The 22168-nt window shown below is 38.8% G+C and overlaps 3 protein-coding genes across 3 annotated transcripts; 2 read left to right on the top strand and 1 right to left on the bottom strand.

The window, feature by feature from the left end:
* Positions 1 to 1482: 1482 nt before the first annotated feature.
* LOC116257509 (succinate dehydrogenase assembly factor 2, mitochondrial) lies at positions 1483 to 4148 on the bottom strand. Its single transcript, XM_031634338.2, has 5 exons — positions 3931 to 4148; positions 3732 to 3809; positions 3331 to 3457; positions 2019 to 2087; positions 1483 to 1931 (listed from the first exon to the last, which is right to left on the bottom strand). The coding sequence occupies exons 1-5, from the start codon at positions 4041 to 4043 to the stop codon at positions 1788 to 1790; spliced, it is 531 nt and encodes a 176-aa protein (XP_031490198.1). The 5' UTR covers positions 4044 to 4148; the 3' UTR covers positions 1483 to 1787.
* A 2359-nt stretch (positions 4149 to 6507) lies between these two features.
* Positions 6508 to 10489, top strand: LOC116257511 (uncharacterized). The gene is made up of 5 exons (XM_031634342.2): positions 6508 to 6626; positions 7872 to 8084; positions 8297 to 8378; positions 8926 to 8999; positions 10058 to 10489. The coding sequence occupies exons 2-5, from the start codon at positions 7980 to 7982 to the stop codon at positions 10283 to 10285; spliced, it is 489 nt and encodes a 162-aa protein (XP_031490202.1). The 5' UTR covers positions 6508 to 6626; positions 7872 to 7979; the 3' UTR covers positions 10286 to 10489.
* A 1180-nt stretch (positions 10490 to 11669) lies between these two features.
* On the top strand, positions 11670 to 20586 carry LOC116257510 (probable NADH dehydrogenase [ubiquinone] 1 alpha subcomplex subunit 5, mitochondrial). The gene is made up of 2 exons (XM_031634341.2): positions 11670 to 12066; positions 20080 to 20586. Exons 1-2 carry the CDS (start codon positions 11754 to 11756, stop codon positions 20268 to 20270), a joined length of 504 nt encoding a protein of 167 aa, XP_031490201.1. The 5' UTR covers positions 11670 to 11753; the 3' UTR covers positions 20271 to 20586.
* Positions 20587 to 22168: the final 1582 nt, after the last annotated feature.

Below are 22168 nucleotides of genomic sequence, written 5' to 3'. Positions count from 1 at the left end.
AAGCTGGTTACGTACACACCCTGCCAAGGAGTTTTATGTTCGAGTTTTACGAACACAAATAGTTTGAACTTGATGAATAAAAAAGAGAGACGAATCTATGCATTTATTATCTGGTACATGAGTGACTCATATTATTGTGAAGTTTTGGGGATTTCAAGGATGTTAGTAGTTCTTGGCAAATTAGGCAACATTTAGTAGGTTTTCTACGTTACCAGAAGTCGTGTGAGGTATTTTGAAATATTCATATTAGATGAGGTCAACTGAAATAGTGACGTGTGGGGCGCCGTCCTTGGTGGCACCTACGCGTAGACTGGGAGATTATGGATTTCGTTTCTATCTGATAACCGTTATCTTAGCCACCATTGGTTTTGTTAAATTTTTCTTCACCGTTTATTTCACAAATGTGATGTCTTAATTTTTATCCTCAAATTTAACCCTTACTTTCGACGTAAATTCTAGAAGCAATTAGGCCCCATCAGGGGCTGAGCCACAATTTTCTTTAAGGGCACGGACCGACAGTCTAACATCTGGATCTGAGTAGGGTCAAATTGAATTCTAATACAAAAAATACATTACGTAATTAAAAAATATTATTTTTTTCAATGTAAAAAAAAAATAAAAATCATTGACTGGGTAGGGCCATGGCGTAGGCGGCCCCCCCTTCCCTCCTCCCCTAGGCCCCACAAGTTCCGATTAGCTTCGAAGCCTGAGACAGAGGGAGCGTAATAAGATCCCAATCTTCATCTGCTTCAACTGTGGACACCCTCCCAAATCCTGCCTAATAGAAGTTAGAACTCGCTCTGTCTTTTATACTCGCTTCTGCTAAACTTCGATGTAGATGAACACGACAAAACGAATAAACTCAAACCCGACCCGATCAGATTAACGTGTTGATGATGTTCCCGTAACAGGATCTCTGTGTGTGTGTGTGTATGAGGTGAGTGTGTGAGGCAATTTGAGAGATTCATGGACCAAGTCCTGCCATCCAAGGGAGTTGGCCCGACGTCTGTGATGAAAAAAAAAAGGCCAGTAGCGGCGGAATTGTTTACAAGGTCTGAGAAAAGACAGTTGCATTTCTGATCCCATTTCGAACACTGAAGTGGAAGTTTCGACACATCCCGGGGATCTGATCCTCCAGCTCTCTATGGCAGCTCATGTGCAGAACAGAGAACGATAATATGTATACGCGTCTTTTTCTCTGCTTCTAAAGCTACAACCACTGGTCATAATTGAAGTACATAACATTTACAAAAAGATTGATCTTGAACTTATGTAAATCATTGCATCGAGTTGGGCTTTCACCATCATATCAATGAAAGCCTTCACCATCCAACAAAATAGAAGCCTCAATATTATCCAGTCAAGCTAGCACCAACTACCATTAACGCGTGTAGTATCACATGTGCGTTTGTTGAGCTTGATCAACTTGTGGAGCTTTTATTCGGATAGGCTGAAGTACAATTGGGCTACACTGCCGCAGTATGTGAGATATAAACCTCATTCAACTTGAAGGCCTTATACATGAAATTAGAAGCATACAATTCATGGTGGACATTACGTCCTTCACCGTTGGCAAGTACCCAATGCAAATAAAAAAGAGGAACTGTTAAAGTTCTGAAACTTCACATTGACATGCAGCTGCGCAGGCCGATTATTTGTATAACATTGCGTGTGCAAGTTCTCTATATTTCTTAATCATACAAGTCTTTACCCACGTATTCCTTGCCTAGCTAAGAAGAAATACATTACAATCACAAGATATGTAATGCATACACAGCTTGTCAATTTCATTGATTACCATAATGGGGGCCTTCTCGACCTCGGTTGTCATCCCACCCCCTAACCCATGGCTGTCCAGGTGTTGCACGAGTATTTGGTGAAGAATGAGCATTCAAATTGTTCAAAACCTTGCTTTGAAGAGCAGTAAAGACCTGTTCAACGCAAAAGGAAAATCAGAATATGCATTTGGAACGAACAAATGTTGATTGAAGGAATAGCCCATGGTATCTAATACTGACTGGGTTAGCTTTTATGGCCTCTGGCGGCTTCTCCTGGTCAGTTAGCCATTTCCACAAGTCCGGATTTTCCTAAAAGAAGTAACAGAATCATGAATCCGAAAATAAACAGGCTTATGTCTGGAAGAGATGGTACAATGATTCAGGGAAAAGAAGAAGAAGAAGAAGAAGAAGAAGAACAAAACAAGCATGAAGGGTTGCAGCAATATGTGGACAAACAACTGGTTCTGCCATGAGATCCAGAAAACCGAGTATGTATCATGGAATAAGCAATAAGAAGTTCATGAGCCCACAATATAATTGGAGCCAAGGCTGTCAAAACAGATGCCAAAATTTTCTAGTAGACCTTTTCAAAGCATTTTTAAGTCCTCCCCGTAGATTAAAAGGCCTAATAAATTAGTCAATCAGCGTTACTCACACATATACAATAGAAGGCAGCTTCATGTGCAAACAAAACAAGAAACATGATGCTGGAGAAGGGCACTCTGGCCACCAGGTTGTTAGCGTAAAAACCTAGACTCTCGTGCTCACTACGGTACACACAGTTTCCCGCTTTTCTAATATTGGCTGATGTAGGAATTAACCATACTCTCTTCTGTTTCTATAAGGTGGCAATAGCATCCAACCAATACTGGTCCTTAGCCTTTTCGGTGTCCTCTAGTTCAATATTCTTTTTGCTCCCTAATAAAGGCCGGGGACCTACTCCCAGCAAGCTTCAGCGAAAAAAACACTAAACAGGCTATGGACAGGTAGTTCAGGAAACACTCTAGATCTAGATGTCCTAGCTCCTATCACGGAACCATATTGACACAGTTAATCATCTCCCAGCATCAATCATTAGTTCATAAAATATGACCATTTCTATTCATAAAATATGACTGTTTGTACTCCTTTGAGCTCCCACGAGAAGGCAGATATCATATGCACCCGTGGGGCATAATCGTGTTCCAGGAAAGGTAAATTTTGCTCTCTAACCTTCTGAAAATGTGACAACTTATCCTTGGAAGAAAATAGTGGATAAATGAGCTTTCCCCATAACAAATCATTTCTAACCTTTACCAATTACCCTAGCAGCAATAGAAATTCCTCCTTCTTCCATATCGTTTACCCCAAGCAGAAAGGTGTTACAATAACATGATGAATAATCAATAACTAATAAGTCATGAAAAACTAATTCATTGCAGAAGGCGACCGACTTGGCCAACTACTAAATATAGAAAGTGCAGTATTTCTCACTAACGGCCCAGTACAGGACCGGATGCTTCAACCATTTACTGAACGGAGAAGAAGATGCGGGCGAAAAATTGATTTATACCAGATCAAGGACATCGACGAGAGCCTTAATTTGTAAATCATCCATAGACTTGATGTTCTCCTCTACCCATTTCCCCAATACCAAGTCGAGTTCAAGAAACCCTCGCTGCTTGCTTCGATATAGCAATCTGCCCAGCAATCAATATCGAATGAAATAAAACCAAGTTACAGAAGAAAAATGTCTAAGAAACTAGCGATCCAAACAAAACAAAAAAAAACTAAATTAGTGAATACAATTAAAAACAATGGCTTTCCAAGCAATCGAGACTCAATTCCCAATTAAAACAGAAGAGGAAAGTTGGCACGTAAGAAAACATGAAATTGTCAAATAAGTTGTCATTCATAAGAGATAGAAAAAGAGAGAGACAGAGAAGGAGACAGAGAGATAGAAAGAGATCGAACCGATTGTGTAGGCGTCGTCGTTGTTCATCGGCGGAGACATCATGATCGGTATGCCCAGATTCGGCCGAGAAAGCCACCCTGCAAAACGAGCCAAAAAAAGAGAAAGGAAAAGAAACCTAAGTAAGCGTGGATGATACACATGAGAAATAGATAGAAGAAGAGAGAGAGAGAGAGAGAGAGCGCTTTTCCAGAAACTCGCCTGCGGAGAGAAACAGGAAGCCTTCCGGACGAGGAGAGAGAAGGCTCGGCCAATCTGACGGAGAAGTTCAGCGTCTGGTGAAGACGAAGAAGGCTTCTTCTCAAGGCAGCCATGGCGGACACTGGGCTTCAGCTTCTGCCCCTTTCGGCTTCTCTGTCCCTCTCTGAGAGGCTTGTGAACGATGGAGGGAACACGTCGACTCCCTGGAAGGGTTCTATTACAAAGAAGCAGCTGACTCCTTGTCCGCAGAAAATAAATTGCTTGACTTTGCGGTCACATTAATAACAAGCTCCTTTCGTAACTATGGAGAAGGACCTGTATTCAGATTTGACAGCAGAGAAAGAGATCCGATCCGATTTAGAGGGCGTGTGTTTTGTCTTTCGCCCGATTAAACTTCTGCCCCTTCTTATTTTTTTTTTATTTACAGATAAATTTTTAAAAAATTATCTTATATATAAAATTTGAAAAATAATATTTGGATTCTTATAATTTGACCCATTTATAAAAATTTTCTTAAATCCACTCTTGTGTTCAGGGCCTTACGGATTCCAACCATCACTTTTAATAAACTATTGAACATACCTCAAATAAGCAACACCCCTAAAATGTTCTTATATATACTAAATTTTATAAAAAATGCACTCAAATATTGGTCTTATTTCAAAAACAAACTTGAATTTCGATTTCTTTGGTTTAACTTCATGACCCAATTGAAGGGCAACAGACACAAAGTTGAACATGTTTCAACTTCCGGTCAAATTTGACTGCATTTTCTTTAAATTTTTCATTTTTATTAAGGGGATGCAATTCCATGTGGGCGGGCCCCATCGAGCAGAAGTTACTTTTTACGGTTGTGGTTGGATTTCTTGGTCAGGTCCGTGTTTGACTGACATGTCTTCAATTTCCAGGCTGCAGCTGTACCTCACTCTCAATTATTGAAGTTGAAGGTGCCATTAATAACGTTTTCCTAGGAAAACAGATTCCAAGTACCCTTGGTGCCAAAATTGAAGACGTGCCATGAAAACCCTGCAAGTTTTTTACTTAACCCTTTCATGCTAAAGATAGAACATGGCTACAACATGTGTAGAACTGTTTTCTCATGAGAAAACAGTTCTCATCGTCCTCGTGGTCCCAGTTTTGAGTTTCCAAGTGCCGAGGACTATGCTGCTCAATAAATAGGAAAAGTAGAAGGTTCTCTGCAGGAAGTTTTGTGCAATTCCTGAGAAAATGAGCTCCATAGTTATAGGCAGCGACCTTGTTAACGTAAGGAGAAGAAGGACAGAGTTTTCCCGCATTTAACCGTAGAAAAAAAATGCGAGTACGGGTAGTATTAAATTCTTTGCCTGGATCCCCTTGGGAAAGAGACTTGTGAAAAAGTTTCCTAGGATTCATTTTCATACCCAAATAAATTATATATTGCATACATAGGCATTTCTTGATTAAAGACCCACAATTAGGTTGGTAATAAAGGTGAGCGCATGACAATGGAATAGAAAAGATATTTGCTTGGTATCAATCAAATCAAAGCCACGACTTTCTTCGTGTAGGTCTACTTAGACCACAAAAATACATATATTTATAATTTTTTAGTTAGATCTTTCGAGTTAAATGGTGTATTGGATTGTATGGATAATGAAACTCATATCCAAGTGGTCTTTGGATCTGAGATCCAAATTAGTAAAAATGGCTCAATATTTAATCTCACTTACCTTGTTTTTTACCAGCAGACAACGAATCAGGAAACAGATGGGTCTCTGAGTCCTGACTCAGAATGGGCCAGGAATGGAGTTTGACAGTATCATAAATTGGATCTGAACTGCACCAAAATCTAGGTGTTGCCAACCAGTTGGATTTACCACATCTGCCATGGATCCGGTTCGCCAATGTCCAGTTCCAAGTCATGATCTTCCCCCTCTGTCTCACAATCTATGCAAATTTGGGCAGTGGGTTTGAAATCCGGATTCAAACCCAAGCGGTTGGTATTTCAAATCCGGTTTTTATTTATTTTCACATTAACATCTTCCAATATTTGCATTGTTATATATTATGAGTACTTCTCACAAAAAAAAAAAAATTTCTGACTCTGCCACTAGAGTTAGATCTTAGAAGCCAAAATATGGTCCGATTGACCCGAACTCCACAACAATAATGTTGGGGGATTCGGTTTTGATTTGGATATATAACCGACCCGGAAGACCCGTTTATCTTAACTGTTGTGGTTCAGATTTGAGATTCGTCTTTCGAACCCATTGGATCCAGAATCCATCTACATGTGAACGACAAACAAGCCGATAACCTTCTCAACGGTTCGGGTCAGTTTCAGATTTATCAAACCCGATTTATTGACAACTGAAGACCGAAACCCCTTAATGAAGATTACCTTTTGATTGATATACTTCTAATTAAGAAGAAAAGTCATCATACGTGGCATTTTATCGGGGAAGCTGCACAGATTGACACGGAATACCCTTACCAAATCGCACTTCTTGCGAAGGAAGGAAGAGGTATGACCGTAATATATTCTTAGTGTAGGGTTAAGTTTCCTTATCACATTATTTTATTCCCGCTCTCTCTCTCTCGTGTCTTTAGCTCTCTCCCTCTATATCTCTCTCCGTTCGACCCTGCGGACAATCGAGCGGAAGTATATACTGTTTTGGATTCTTAAAGGGAATCGATTTTATCTGGAAGGGCAAAAGGTTCGATTTTCCTCTAATTTCTTGTTATTTTTTTCGTAATTTTCTTTTGGCTATTTTCGCTTGTCTTGTCGGTCTGGTTGGGGTGTTTCCTGTCGATTTTCTTCGTCGAAGCATGGATGGATTGTTCTTGCTCGACTTCTTTAGTTTAGGGGTCTCATGCACAAACTATATCCGTGTCCATGGCCTTTCTTTTTTGATCGATCGGACGAGTGTTATACTTGCAGAAAAGGGCATGCGCGTGGTGGTCGAGGTGTTTTGGTTTGGAAATTTTGGGTTCTCGTCCTGTAAAGATGTTGAGAAATGGTGTTTCCTTCTCGTCTCAGCGGGGCCTCTTCCGCGAGCTCTGGTTCAATGGTAGAGTCTGATTGTGGTACTGTATCAACAAGAACTCGAAAGTTTGGAACATCTTCCCTGATCCCTTAGGTGTTTGCGGCAGCAATTTCGATAGGGTTTTTTCAAGCTTTAAAACTAAGAAATCCGGAGTAATTAAGTTTGTATCTGGGTTCTCGTCTTTTCCTTGACAGTGTGATAGCTCTAGGAGTGTTTGTGGTTTGAAATAGGCAAAGATCTTTTGGTGGCTGAGACGATGGAGTTTGTAGTTTTTGGACGACAGTTATTCTCGATCTGAAGTACCTTACTTTGAAAGCAGAGACGGCCCCGAGCGATCGAGGTTTGGACTCTTAGATCTTGGTTTAAGAGATGTAGAGTTCTTTACGTGATGGAACCATCCAGAAGTAAGCTTTAAGCTTCGGGTTCTTGATAATCTTGCATGTAAGCGATTTATTATATGCTGATTTTGTTGTTAATTGTGGTTTCAAATATTTTTTTGTTGTGGGCGGCAATCAAAGTTTTCGATCGTTGGAAGGTTTAAAATTCTGGATTTTTTCCTTTCGTATGACTGCAACTCGCAACTTGTGGCATACTTTTACGAGAGGCACGAATTACCTTTGTCCCTGGTTTCAGTTTGGCATCACCAACGGACGCATGCTTGAATGCTACCAAGTTTGGTTTGCTTTTCGCTTTTACGTGAATGCCTTATTTTGCTGAGAGAAAAATGTTAGCTGGTCTTCGAGTGAACTTCCTTAGTTTGGTCGGGGACTCCTTTTACCAGTCTGGAACTTGTTGATTCTTGAAATGGAAATTTCCCCATTTTGTGTTTGAGCTTTGAGCGAATTCACTTTTTGGAAATATTGTGTGATCAAGTTGTTAACTGCTATGCCTCCATTAACTAGGTGCATGGAACAGGTTGAGCAAGCTGCCTTTCATCGATTGAGACAAGGGATAACTTCTGTGTTTCCGAAAGTGGACGTTGAGTTAAGATTAGGCCGCTCTTTGTTTTCAAAAGGTGGTGCAATGTCTACAAATTGTGCAGCGAGGTTTGCTGAGCCAATTACTATTATTGATGATGAGGACGATGATGTTCAGATTTTTTCTCCTAGAAGTAGAACTTTACTAGATGTAAGTGCCATTACCCACGGTCAGTTGGAAACGTTTCGATTGGCATAAGTAAATGAAATTATTTTGTAGTCTTTTGAATACTTAGTGTTTGGATGCTGTCCTCAGCATCCTGTTGTCTATTTAATACTTCATATGCATTGCTGGTTCTCTGGATACAGTTTTCTCATCCTTATTCCTGTGATGATGAATCATTTTCTTGAATCATTATTCAGGTAAGAGGCCCACTTTCTCATGGAAGAACTTGGGTACCCCCCATCACTGAAGAAGATTTGGAACTTAGGCTTGGGTTTAAAGGTGATTTTGCTATTTACTGTTTGACTCTGAGGGTTAAAATTCTAGTGTGTGATGGACTTGTGATTTTTTTTTTCTTTTTCTAATTTTTTTGTAGCTATGGTCCTTATATCGAAAAGTTCTGTGTGATACATGGTGCTGCTCTTACAGGAATCACTTCTTTTACATTGTCATGGTCTTGTTTTGGTTGTTATATTATTTTTTTTAATCTTGTTTCTTTATTTTAATCTTACTTTTTTCCTGTCTCTAAAAGTTGCATTGGTTTTGGATCTTCTTCTTCTTCTTCTTCTTCTTCTTCTTCTCTGTCTCCCTCTCATAATAGATGATACATGGTATAAAGACTGCGTCTTTTGTCCAGGGCTGCCATTAAAGGTACCCTTTCTAAGGAATGAAAGAGTGTCCATCTACTTGTGAATGTGTATTCTTTTGGACGTGTATTTGCAATTTTGCATGCGTCTGTTGAAACACTGTTATCGTTCTACTTGTCTTTTCCCCCTTTTCTCCAATACACTTTACCATTATGAAAACTCTGAAATATAGAACCTTGCAGAGTATCCGAAGACTATGATAAATTTACTTGATGACGGAGAGGATGCTGATGCAGGTCTCGGGCTATTTGATAAGGTACATGTAATGCATTACCAGTAGTCACTGCTATATCTAGGATCAACGATTCAACATGTTTCTGAATTACAATTTCAGAGCCTTTGTTTGCAAAGAAACTTGTCAAGTGCCAAAATTATCAATTTCATGCATTTGCTTTCTTTTTATACGAGATACCTTGAATAATCAAGCTTTGTCATGTGGTTGTGAGACACAGTGCTTCACTCTCAATCTTTTTGCTTTTGTTTTGTGGTGCCATACATTTTTTCTAATCTATCACATAAAAGCAAGCACCTCAGTGGTCAGCCACAGGTTGGCATAAGCATTTAGCTTGTCCTTTTAGTAGCCTTAGCAGATGCGAGGCCTTCCTCCCAGAAAATTTTGTTTTGGTTTTCTAAACTCTTAAAGTCAATGTCAGTTGTCAAATCAGTGTTTGTTCTCTTCGTGTATGCCTTTGCTTGAGGTAGATGTGGCTTGTGATTATTCGGTTGATTGTTGAAGCATGTGATTCATGTCATAATTTTTTTTTTTGGGTCTTAAGCAAACATCTGCTGGGATCCGGTGTGTTAGTACTGGTATGATCTGACACTAACATCATTAAGTGAGAGAAAAATAAGACTTGCACAAGCTATTCACGGGTGGCACTAAACTTTGTAGTATGTCTTTCTTTCTATGTTGGCATTTAAAACCTTACTGCACAACAGACGAGGTTGGTGGTTTTATATGGAGGTAATACTGCCGATGGCCTTTGGTTGGTGTTGCTAACTTGCCATCCGTTGTTCTCCCATCAGAATCATTGATCAGTTGATCTTGTCACCTTGTCTGAAGCAACCTTGATGTTTCTCGTTGCTTGAACAGTTGAAATTGAATCCAGATTCTATGGTGTGAGAATTAATGGTCAGGATCAAGTAAGTGTTCGGCTGACGGACAATGTTTTGAACCCTTTCAGTGTATATCTTCACCCTGTTGTCCCTCCAAACCGTCGAATAGAACGGCAACCATTGGGATTGCTTTAACCAAAGAATATGGCTGATACTGTTGTGCCATTCATATTAATTCGATCTTCTTGCTGATAACAGAAGAAGTTTGCCAGTGGATCGAGCAGCCGTCCAATGGAGATGAAGGTAAATTTGACATGTGCCATATGCATGGATACCATGAAAGAGGAGACGTCGACTCTATGCGGCCATATCTTCTGCCATTCCTGTATTACGAGGGCCATCAATCTGCAGAAGAGGTGTCCGACCTGTCGGCGAAAACTGTCGACCAGTAACGTACACCGCATTTATCTCCCAGGAACTTCTTAGCTGATGGACCTCTTAATCATACGCGATCTTTTTACTCTTAGTTTCGCTGCTATTGTGCATAGGTTTTGGCTAAACTTACAGTGGGAAAGGAATGCCTGTGTTGGGAATGGGGGGTTGGGGGTTGTAATTTTGATCATTGTCCCTTGGAAACTTAGCCAACTATGGGCATTTAAATTATTGAAAATTTTCGAGCTATTGCGATAACACTTGATTGGCAGTCTTTAATTTTTTTTTTCTTTTTTCCCCATTAAAAGTTAAAACACAGAGAAATTATTTAATGGTCGTTTGCTCTTTTCGTCATAAGTTTCAAATGATCAGGTGACGCGTGTTTGGATTACTCTTTGGCTTTGGTTAAGCTGAAGAACATGTTTTATGCGTATAATCAAATTGTTTACTTTAGGAGATACACTAAACTTTGGATTGGGCAAAAGCTGAAAGAAGATCTGTAAGGATCGAATCGTTAAAAGTAAACCACAATTATGATATTGCTCTTGCAATGACACCTTTGTCCAAAAAAAACATTAAAGAGGAAATCCTTTTTGGTACTTGGGATTTCAATCTGCTGATAAGACCTGCTAATGATGGCATTATGTTGTTAAGCGCTTCATTAATGTATATTTAATTAGTGAACGAACTTCCATGTTGTTGTTTAATAAATTTGTGTTTCTTCAGACAGATCTTTCTTGTCTTCCAAACAATGAGGTTGGCCTCTAATTTTCTAAAGCTCATCTTGGGGATGGTCTCTGGGGGGATTCTCAGTGTTAGAAATCCAATTTCCTGTTCATAATAAGTATCAATTAGAACGCTTCCTTGGTAATGGGGGAAATGTGAACTGATGCAACTTTCACTCGACGGGTGGAGTGAAGGAGAGTCCATTTCACACTAAATGAATCTGCTGGGAATCCTCTTCACATCCTGTTGTAGTGTTGGCGCAGATCATTTCACACTTGGAAGTCTCGAACCATACTCGCTTCTTGGGAGATGGGAAGCGAAAGGAAGTGTGTGCAAATTTTGCTAAGAAAAGGAAATCACATTGAGCAGTTTGGACTGCATTTCTCTTTCAAAGCGATTACGTAGAGAACATAAAGTATGTTTATTAGTAAGTTTTTAGAGAAAGCAGTTTTTCTTAAGAAATGAAATCACTATCTTGCACTCAAATAGTAAATTTTCGTGGGAAAATTAGTCAAACAAACAAGCTCTTAAGGAGGTGATGCACATACACACACACACACACACACATATATATATATAAAACCAGATCCTTCTAAACTGTTTTGGATTCGTGTCGATATTAAGACTTTTCCGATTAATCGACAACCCAAAGAAATAGGCTCATGTTTGGGTCGGGTCGAGCTGTACTTGTTGATCTGAATTAACAGTAACGAGTAAACAGCAGTGCCCGAACATCACTCGCGCAGGGAGAGAGAGAGAGAGAGAGAGAGAGAGTGGGGAAGGAGAAGCAGCAGCCATGTTTCTGGCGAGGATGGCGCGGCCATTGATGGCGAAGGTGAAGGAGACGACAGGTATCGTCGGTCTGGACGTGGTTCCGAACGCCAGGGAGGTGCTTATCTCCCTCTACGGGAAGACGCTGAAGGAGATCAAGGCCGTTCCAGAGGACGAGGGTTACAGGAAGGCCGTGGAGAGCTTCACCTCTCATCGCCTGAAGGTGTGCCAGGAAGAGGAAGATTGGGAGGCCATCGAGCGCCGCATCGGCTGCGGGCAGGTCGAGGAGCTCATCGAGGAGGCCAAGGACGAGTTGACCCTCATCTCAAAAATGATCGGTTCCTAACTATCTCCAATTCCTATCTCTTCCTGTTTATTTGTTGCTTCCTATCCACATTGTTTGGACGGTTTTCTTTTTGTTTTTGATTTAATTTTTGTGATGAATTTGCTTGGTTATTGACATTTCATGAAATTGGGATGATTTGGGATTTTTAAATTGATAAGTTGCATGATTCTTTTTCCAATTTTTCTTGAATTTGCACTTAGGGGTTGTTAATTGTGTGAATTTTGGGATGCTTCGCATATTGATTAGTTGGGTTAGTTGAGACAATTGATTTTGTATGACAATCTAAATTATGAGACCTCTCAGGTATATGTGTGTGTGTTTTTGATTTTCCCTTTTCCGTTAATAGTTTGACCGTCGTAAGCTTGGTATTATGTTGAATTAATGTTTTAGGAACTGTGTTGGTTTTTGCCTCTTTTGTTTGAGATGGAAAACTTAGAACGGATACTGTCACTGCTATTGTTTATTCACCGAAGTGGGTGCATAATTGCATATATATTTGGATTCTTTGCGGAAAAGGAATATAGCAAATGGTTTAACCATTTACTTCGAGTTGATGCCGTGATGTTCTATTTATAATTACTAGCTGTGGTCGTTCCATAACCCATTCATATAAATGCAAAACTAGAAGTGAGCCTAGATTCCTGACAAAATCTACGGACTCTGCACTTGATTTCCTGGAATGAGGGGAACACCCCCGTCCAGGGGGTGTTTGTAACTTTGTACTATAATAGAAAAGCTACTGGCTGGAGTCATAAGTTGAATAAAGGCCACAGGAGGAGTTCTTATACCATCAGGGGCTTAGGTAGCCACTCCTTCCATAGTTGCGTTTTCAGATTTATCGTTGCTTTTGAACATCACTTGTTAATATGCTATTACTTTCTTGTCCACTAGTCCGTTTGTGTTTCATTGTCAGCACAATTTGACATGCAGATATATGTAGCTGTGAACGGGATATATAGTATAGTTTTGTTTGTATATGGTAATAATTAGCATGACCACATTATTCACGTATATGATATGTGACGGCATAGGATGGATTTATTCATAGGGTTGTATTAGACAACTACTTTAGCTATACTAAAGAATAACAAATATTTTATGAATATATCAAATTTGGACTTATGATCCTGAAACAGTTGCCGAGCTGCCCATGAAAGAAATTTCTCTATTGGAGAAACATAACAGGAGCTTTTATTTATTTGGGTTAGCTGTTAGTGTACTTTTCTCTTTTATTCAAAATAGAGGTCCTTTGGTCTATGCCTTTCTTACTGATGCAATATAAAAAAAGGTAAAATTGCAAACTAGAATATAAGAGTCAGCTCGTAAGTAGAAAAGTGATTCAGGAATTTGTAGAATAAGAATAGGCCGTGACAAGTGAAGGCTTAGAGGGAAAATCTGAGGAAAATGCTAACTAAAATCAGTGTCACAGATATCGCGAGATTATAAAAAATTTCATGATATGAAACTTTGAAAATCTTGTCAAAATAAAAATTTCGTGATTTTATCTCGGTTATCCCGATATTTTAATATATTTTAATATTTAGAACTTTTTAAAGGTTCTTCATTATTTTTTTTTTATTTTTTAAAAAGCTTTCGAGAGTTTTCCATGTTTTTTTGAAGAACAACTTCGTCGAAAAGTACCTGAAAAAAAATTTTGCTGATATTTTCTGAGAATGATATTCGTGACAATGACTAGAAAAATGCCATATATATATATATATATATATATATATATATATATATATATATATATGCATACAAGTAGCTTTGTGAGGGCTGGACGAACTGTAGAAAAAGTAATGAAGTATTTGTTTGATAAGCTAGTGCCTACAGTTGGAATAATATTTTAATGGATTAACATACAATATCTGTTTCGAGCTTTGTTATTACATGTATATATATATACACACACACACACACACACACATACTAGTAGCTTTGTGAGGGCTGGACGAACTGTAGAAAAATGAAGTATTTGTTTGATAAACTAGTGATATAATATTTTAATGAATTAACATACAGTTCCTGTCTCCAGCTTTGTTATATTTCCATCTAATGTTAAACATGTCTATTCTAGTTGGCCGTATTGAGATTAAAAAATGGTGTCATATCCCCGTTTGGTAGTGTATGGTTGTGTTGTGTTAAATTTATCTATTTCGTGAGATGTAAACACTAAGTTGATTCATAGGTGGAATTCAGTTAAACAAGGGTTAAATATTAACGTGGAAAGAAGAATGGGTTAAATATCCTATGGAAAAAGTACCTTCCGCAGGCATGCTGATAGGAATAAGCCCCCATCTTTTATTAACAAGAAAAATATTTGTGCAAAGAAAATAATTTATAAAATGGGTCCGCAAACTCCTACAGACCTGCCTGGAGCTCCACAAATGGGTTTGGGTTAGATACCTTAGGTTCCCAAGCAGAGCTTTTGCTATAGGTCCATTGGATATGCCACATAAAAGGATAACTGCAGTTTCCACTATAGGAGTGGCATAAGAGATTCCAAGTCATAAGAAAAAGATCAAAGAAGGGGGAGATCAATCATTGGCTGCCTGTGGCCTGAAATGCTCCTGCTTCAAGATTATTAGGCATGCCGATGATCTTTGTATAAAGACTGTTTCTGGCAGTGTTATCCGTATCGCACAATACGGGCCTGATGGTATAGGTTTGAAAAACCTATACAATAGGTCTATAATACACGATATGCTTGTGTATCGAAGGCGCTATATCGTGTGATACGGCGACCGTATCGTACAATATGCTCGATACACCCTTGTATCGTACGATACAATGATAAAATGATTTTTTATGGTTTTTTTAACAAAAGAACCTCTCTCTCCCTCTTTCTAAACATGTCTAAAAGTTGTGAGGGGGGGAAGTTTTATTATTATTTCTACAAAAATCACCTATTTATGTGATAAATCGTCGATTTAGACTTTAGAGGAGAACTCACGTGTGGATAAGGAGGTTTATTCATGGCCCATGGGGATGATGGGACCTTGATTGGTGATAATCATAATATGTAAACTTGTAATGTAATCTAAAGCACTTTATTAAACTTTAAAGTTGTGATGTATGTTTATTTTGTTATTATGAATTTCTTATTTGTCATTTCTAAATGTGTTGTTAATATATAATGGCTTATGAATGATGTGATGAGTTTTTTTTAATATATAGAACACCTTTTTTTTCAATTTCGTTTTTGTTTTTCCTGATTTTTTCTCTATTTTTTCTATTTTTTTGAAATTTTTATGAATTAAAAAATTAATTTACGATACGTTATGCTATGTTTACGATATGTTATGATACAGTGTATAGGTCGGCCTGACCGATACACGTTACAATACGCCTTTTACAACATTTTCTGGGAGTATAATGACAGAATTGTGCTGCTCACTGCCAGCTTATCTATAGGTCCCTGTTCATCCTTGAAAATGAAGACAATTGGCAGCTATGAAAAACCTGTCTGAAGACAATTCAAACCAGCTTGCAAGGTTGGAGGTCCTCTTCAACCTTCCTTGCTTTGATGCCAGTCTGACCCCAAGATTTTGGAGTATCCACGCGCTTGCTTCTGGATGGCAAGGTGCCGGAAGCTTTCTTCACATGTATCCAGGATCATTTCACCAGCAAGACTTTTAGTTATATTATACTCTCTTAGGAATTACGTGTTAACTGGTTTCTTGCCCGTCACAACTTTTAATCATATCAAAGGATATATCCTCAACAAAACCTTCAAGCTATGGCATTTGAACTTCTTGTGTCTCCACACCTTGTAATCTTGGAAGGATCCATGTGCAGAATTATCCTGCTACCATTTTTTAATTATGGAGGCCCAAACATCACTGGCAATTTCATATTGACAAAGGTTACATCTTTCCAGCAAACAACAAACAAAAGTTACACTTATCCCCACATGCTGAAGTTTGTTGTTACTTAGCAGCTTATCCTCACAGCAGAATCTGGGCTGCTCTCGGTAGTTGCCTTTCCATCCCATTGTTGCATCTCTAGTTCTCTTGGTTGCATTTATAGACTGTATTTCCTCTCAGACATAAGATCCAGTGAGGACACCTCAAGTTGGTCAATACTTCTCCAGGGAAAGGAAGAGCTTCCACTGAGAAGGGAAGATCACTCTTGACAGCTACTACCTGGGCAACTGAAAGCTTGATGTTCTTCCAGACCAGACTCCAATCATCATTGGCAAACAGGTTGAGTCTACTAGTCATTACATTTAGGGGTCCAGAATCTCACATATTTGCTATTGCCAATTTTCCTAGATAACTTATCAACAACCAAATTGCAGCTCAACTTAAGACCCTTCATGTCCCAAGACTCCTTCCCCTTGGCCTTCCTAGTCCATACTTTGATCTACGAAGTACTTGACCCTCATTAATGCACTTCATTTTGTCTCTGCCTGCTGCATCTTAACTGCAAGACAGGCCATGGATACACAATTGATCTCCCCCAACAACTGAATTGCCATAGATGCACAATTTATCTCTCTCAACAGCCGACTCCCTATGTTACCCTTGCCGCTGGTTTACATAGTCTGTTAGGCAATCAGATGAGCCCGTCTTGTTATCCATAACCCCCTGTAGGAAGGAGCTCATCAGACCTTCAATCCCCTTGACAGTACTTGATGGGAGCTTGAAGGTTTGACCCATAAGTGGACTAACAAGGCAATCACATGCTTGATGAGGCAATGTTTCATCTAGAGGACAGAGTTTTTTCTTCTTGCCTGTTAGGCGAGAGGCTAATCTAGTATGAAGGTCAATGCAGAGAGAGTCACGCACTGGACCACCGAAGTGAGGAAGATCCTGGTCTTCTGAAGCAATGTGTTCCTTGTGCCGCCAATGCTTGTCATTATGTGATGAACAGGCATGGTCAGCAACATGGAACAAATAAAGGTAGATTTAGCCCATTAACCTTGAGCCTTTCTCTTGTTTCTTGCTTCATCATGATAACACGAATGTAGTGAAGAAGGACAGACCATACATAAAATAAGTATCTCATCCACATAGAAGAAGTGATTCTCTTGCAAGCCCTACCAATAGGAGGGACAATAATCGGCTTGTTATCCATGTTCGTCTTAAATCTTTTGGCAAGCATATCCAGGATGATGATGAATAGGTATTGGGAGAGCAGATCTCCCAGTTTTAGTTCTTCCCCAGATGAAAAAAAGGTTTGCCTTAATAACCCTCTGTGTCCTCTGGGAATGGTGGCCAAGCAAGCATAGAATTCTTGAACCAATCTATTTTAGGCCTTTGATTGGTCAATCTTAATATTGATTGCCGGACATTGACCCTAATAGGAAAAGAATCTTTTGAGCGAGCAATATAGTATCTCGAATGTTTTGGTTCTTGAGGAACACATGCTGATTGGGGGACATGGTCCTCAGACATTTTTTGATGCTGTTGACCATTATCCATGTGATGATTTTGTACGAAGTATTACATAGATATATGAGACAGAGCAGCAGCATGGCAAGCCATTGCTTTTAGATATAGGAAAATGTGGTTTCTGTTTTGGCTTCTCAACTTACCCTTCTTAAAGAAGTACTGGACAACTCCAACAACTCCACCTCCACTGTCCCTCAATGCTTCTGGTAGAAAGAGAAGGGGAAACCATCTGGCCCAACGAGTGGTGGATTTGGCCTTGAAGACTTTGAATCTCCTTCTCTGTGACAGGAATGAGCAATTGAATATTCTTGTCAAAGGTGATAATGGGGCCATGAGTAAGAGGGAGCAACATGTCACCAGTTGCCAAATGTTCTTGAGCAGGTGTGGAAATACTATAAAAAACTTCCCTTCCCTAGCCTCTTGCAATCTCTTAGATCAAGCCTTTCGCTTTCAATTGTATAGATGAAGTTCCACTGCCTTCCGCTACTCCCACATTTTTGGAAGAAAATAATGCTTTTGTCTTCCTGGCTAATTCTTCCCTCCTTCCTGCCTCCAGATGCGCTCTTCCATCTGAAGGTGCTTGATAAGCTGAGTACTTGAGTCTTTCTTTGTTGATGGCCCAAAATTCTCAAGCTTGCTTTGTTTGATTGTTTCATATCATGATGTCCATGTGGCAAAGGACCTCAGCAAGATTTTAGCGGATACCTCAAAACCAGTTTCACAAATATCATTCTCGGGTTTTTAACAGCAAAGTTTGTTTTTTGGGAAAATTTCGGAAAAACTCAGAAAATTTAAAAAAATATATATGAGAAACTAATAGGGAAACATAAATAAACTATATAAAGGTGATAAAAGGAATGTTTTAATGATAATAAAAATGATGAAAATAATTTGGTTTAAGTTATATTTAAATCCATGTTAATATCAATGACAAAAAATTGAAAAATAAAAAAATGGGGAAAAATCACAAAAAAAAAATGAAAAAATGCTATAATAATGTGGGTACATATTTTCCTTTTTTTTTTTTCAAAATATCACGATTTTTCTTTTTTTCCTTTTTCTTATTTGTGACGTTAAAATTACGATATTTTTGAAAATATCGCGATATCTGTGACACTCAAAACTAATATTAGCAAACCACCAATCATTGATGAAGCACCATTCAGGACATCTCTCTCTTGCTGTTGTATGCAAATACGCCTCTTTGTTTTGTTTAAGCACTGGGTTTGGGTGGGGCCACAAGGTCGTCATTCTTGATTACTTTGTTCTTTAACAACTATACTTTGTACTTATAGACCCGACTATAGAAAAAGATCTTGGCTTAGTGTTGCCCTTGTATATGATAGGGCTTGATCAGGCAAGGTCTGGTCATTTTCCAACTTAAAGAAGGTGGACCCCATAAACAAGTGGAGGGACAAAAACAATGTCCTGACAAGAGCTTATCTGCCAAATGATAATTTAAGTAAGAAAGAAAATAAACATGTTTTTATAACATGAATAAGCTGTACATTAAATTGTATATTTACACTATCTGCCAGTTATGAGATGGGGAAACTTGTTGCATTATGAGTTTCTAGACAGAAGTCCAAATTGTGCAATTGATTGTGCTTTATTGAGCATATCAGCACAATTGATTGTGCTTTATTGAGCATATCAGCAATTTAGTATATAAAACAATAAAGAGATAGAAATCTCGATATATTTGGTGCACAAAAAGAAATTGGAACCCCCAGCTACGTGTAGGGCACTGCAAGTCTATCCATTCCACGTTGTGGTGTTGATAGTACAGCATCCATATTCCTAAGTAGACATGATGTTTAGACAATATCATCGAAAGGTATTTGCTGCAGCTTGACATCCACTGTTTTAGTGGAGTATTAACTCTTCACTTCTTCTTGCGAAGTTGTCTGATCAATGAGATTATATGGAAGAATAAAAATACAAACCCTTGTGGTCGAACCGTTGAATGATAATACTATAACATGTGAAATCTAAATCACAACTTGCGTTGGTTTTATGAGACAAATTTGATGAGTATAACTGTACACAGTCCATAAAGTTGCAACATAATGACAAATTCTTGAGAAAACAGGAAGATGAGTAATGTAGGAAGCATCAATAAACTGAGTATCTGGTAAAGCATGCACCATGGCGATTATAAAGTAGATAAGTTTCCCATAAAGGTTTATTAAATAGTAGTATCATCAAGTACATCCTCATGTATAAGTTCAAGTAAGAGTGCACTTTGACAATGGGTATCTGCATTTGCTGCCTTGTGTTATTCTGAAACACTCTGAACTAATAATTTATACATGTGTTGGAACATTTGCAAAACAATTGAGGATAGCTAGTGAGACAGGTTTAACTAAAGGAGAAAAGCTATATCTGGTGATTTTTTTTTTTGAAAAAATGGGGGATGTTCGATGGACAATAGAGCTTTGTTTGGGTATAATCATTATGAGATCAAGGTAGGTCCGTCACAGAATGCTTTCTGAACAGACAATTATGCATCTTTGTAAGGTAAAAAGAAATGTTAGTTTCTGTTATTGACACTATGGTTGTAAAAGACAAATTATGTTATCTAAATTTATGATATGTTGTGATTGCAGAATGGAATCCCTGGGGTGTTCCAGATGATTATGAGTGCACAGTTGTTGAGAATGATCGACCTATTCCTAGCCACGTACCACGTCATAAACCTGTTCCACTTCCCGAAGAGTTTTATAAGGCACTGGAAGCAGCAGCATCTGTCAATCATGTGACACCAAAGATTGAGAAAAAAGCTGATCCAAGTGAATAGGGTACACCGTGAGGTACTGAGAGGAAGTTTGAGCCATCAAGTTGAGTGATAAGGTACTCTGCCAGCAATGATTTTGTCTTCCCTCAAGATCCTGGATGCATCCTTTCTTTGCTCTAATCTAATGTGGAGGAATTCATGCTTGAATAATAGCATTCAGGCCTTGTGGTCAAGAACAAAGGATATGTCCAGTATGGCTGAATATGTGGCTTCATCCTAATGGATTTATGAGATCCCATTTCCGTTGACACTTTTTAATTAAACTCGTCCTCCTTTTCCTTTTCCTAATTAAGGGCAATCTTAATTGGAAATTCCTTGATATCGTCTCATACAGTAATGATAGAATTCTTTTGCAACCGAACTGATTTTCTGTTAATTTCAACTTCTGTCAAAGCAAATCCCCTGATTATTAGATTTGTGAATGTCCGGAAAGGCCTGTCATAATCTGTCTTATCTCATACAGAACTACTTTGGGGCCTTGAAATATAAGTTAGTACTTGAATATTTTGGAAGGTTTCCTCGTGTCGTAGAGTTGTTTAGTTACTTTGTTGGTTATGCTCTTTATGCGTTCTTTATTGTAGGTCCTTATTTTGTTCCTATCTTCTTTGGTTTGTTCCGTGGCACCTTTGATCTGTATGCTTGCCAGTATTAGTGTTCTTTTGAATCATTAGGATGCCCTTGTCCTCGATACTCGTAGTTTCCGGTTCGATTCTTTTACTCGAACCTTATTCTTATCGTTCATCTACTTTCCTTGTCTTTTGGTCCTTCATTTTGATGCATGGAGCCCTCGCCTACTTGGTCTGCCAATTGCATATGGGGAGTTGATGTATGCGCACAGACAACTTCAAAGGCAGGCCAGACAAGACCCGTGAGAGCTGTTCCTATGCATGTATTCATGTTTATATATATGTAAGATGCAAAGGTAAAAGTTTGTATTGGGGGGAATATTAACTGTCAATTGCATGTCTCTCCCGAAAACATTTCTCCCGTCAATTGTCACGCATGATTGTTGTGAGAGACAAAAACCACCTCCTGCATGTGATAATTGAGATGAGTGCATTATTGATCCAACACACGCTCTCCGTGACATTACCTTGTCAGCCTGTTACAATTTGCTTATGTAAGTTAAAAAAGGACGGTATTTGAATTGCCGTGTGCGGCTGAGGATGAGCAGATCACATAATTTCACAGGTACTTTCTGGAGCAAGGCTAAAATCGTCTTGACCATCTATTTTATGACAGAGTTATTGTTATCAACATCATTGATGTACTTTTGGGGGCGGAAAGATCTGGACTGGCCATGGTTGAACCAGATCACCTCAGGTAAGATTCCCTTGCCTTGAGAAGAGATTCGGCAGATGATAATATCTGTTCTTCATTAGGTTCCAGCCTGTAGATAAGATCATCTGCAGGTTCATCTGAAATATGAAATATTTGTATCCCTCAGTGTCTAGTAAGCAAAGTTGGACATTGGGACCGGTAGTGTCCTACACAACAAGGTTTATATTGGAATAGTACGCACCGACGATGTCCAAATTTTGTTGAACCTAATCCTGCCCCAACATTGGGGCCAACATGCTCCACCTACCTGGCTCAAGTTCATTGGCTTATCTCGAGCGGCCGTGGTTCTGGATTGGACATGTCGGGGAACTTATGGTTCCAATCGATCAGTAACTAATCCCGTCGATTGCTGTTAGTATTTATTTTATGGAAAGGCAAGGTATATGTGGTAGCAGGTCATCCTGGTATTGTATTTAGCAGATAATATTACTAATTTGCTACGGTTACGCTTTTGTTTGATATCTAAGGCCACTAGATCTGGGGCTGCAAATGGTTCATATGTGGGTCAGCTAGATGTGTTTTCAAGCAGATTGGGTTCGAATACAGTACAGTAAAGAATT

Source organism: Nymphaea colorata, chromosome 7, assembly GCF_008831285.2.
Source record: "Nymphaea colorata isolate Beijing-Zhang1983 chromosome 7, ASM883128v2, whole genome shotgun sequence".
NCBI classification, from domain to species: domain Eukaryota; kingdom Viridiplantae; phylum Streptophyta; class Magnoliopsida; order Nymphaeales; family Nymphaeaceae; genus Nymphaea; species Nymphaea colorata.
This window is presented reverse-complemented; position numbering and strand designations above follow the sequence as displayed.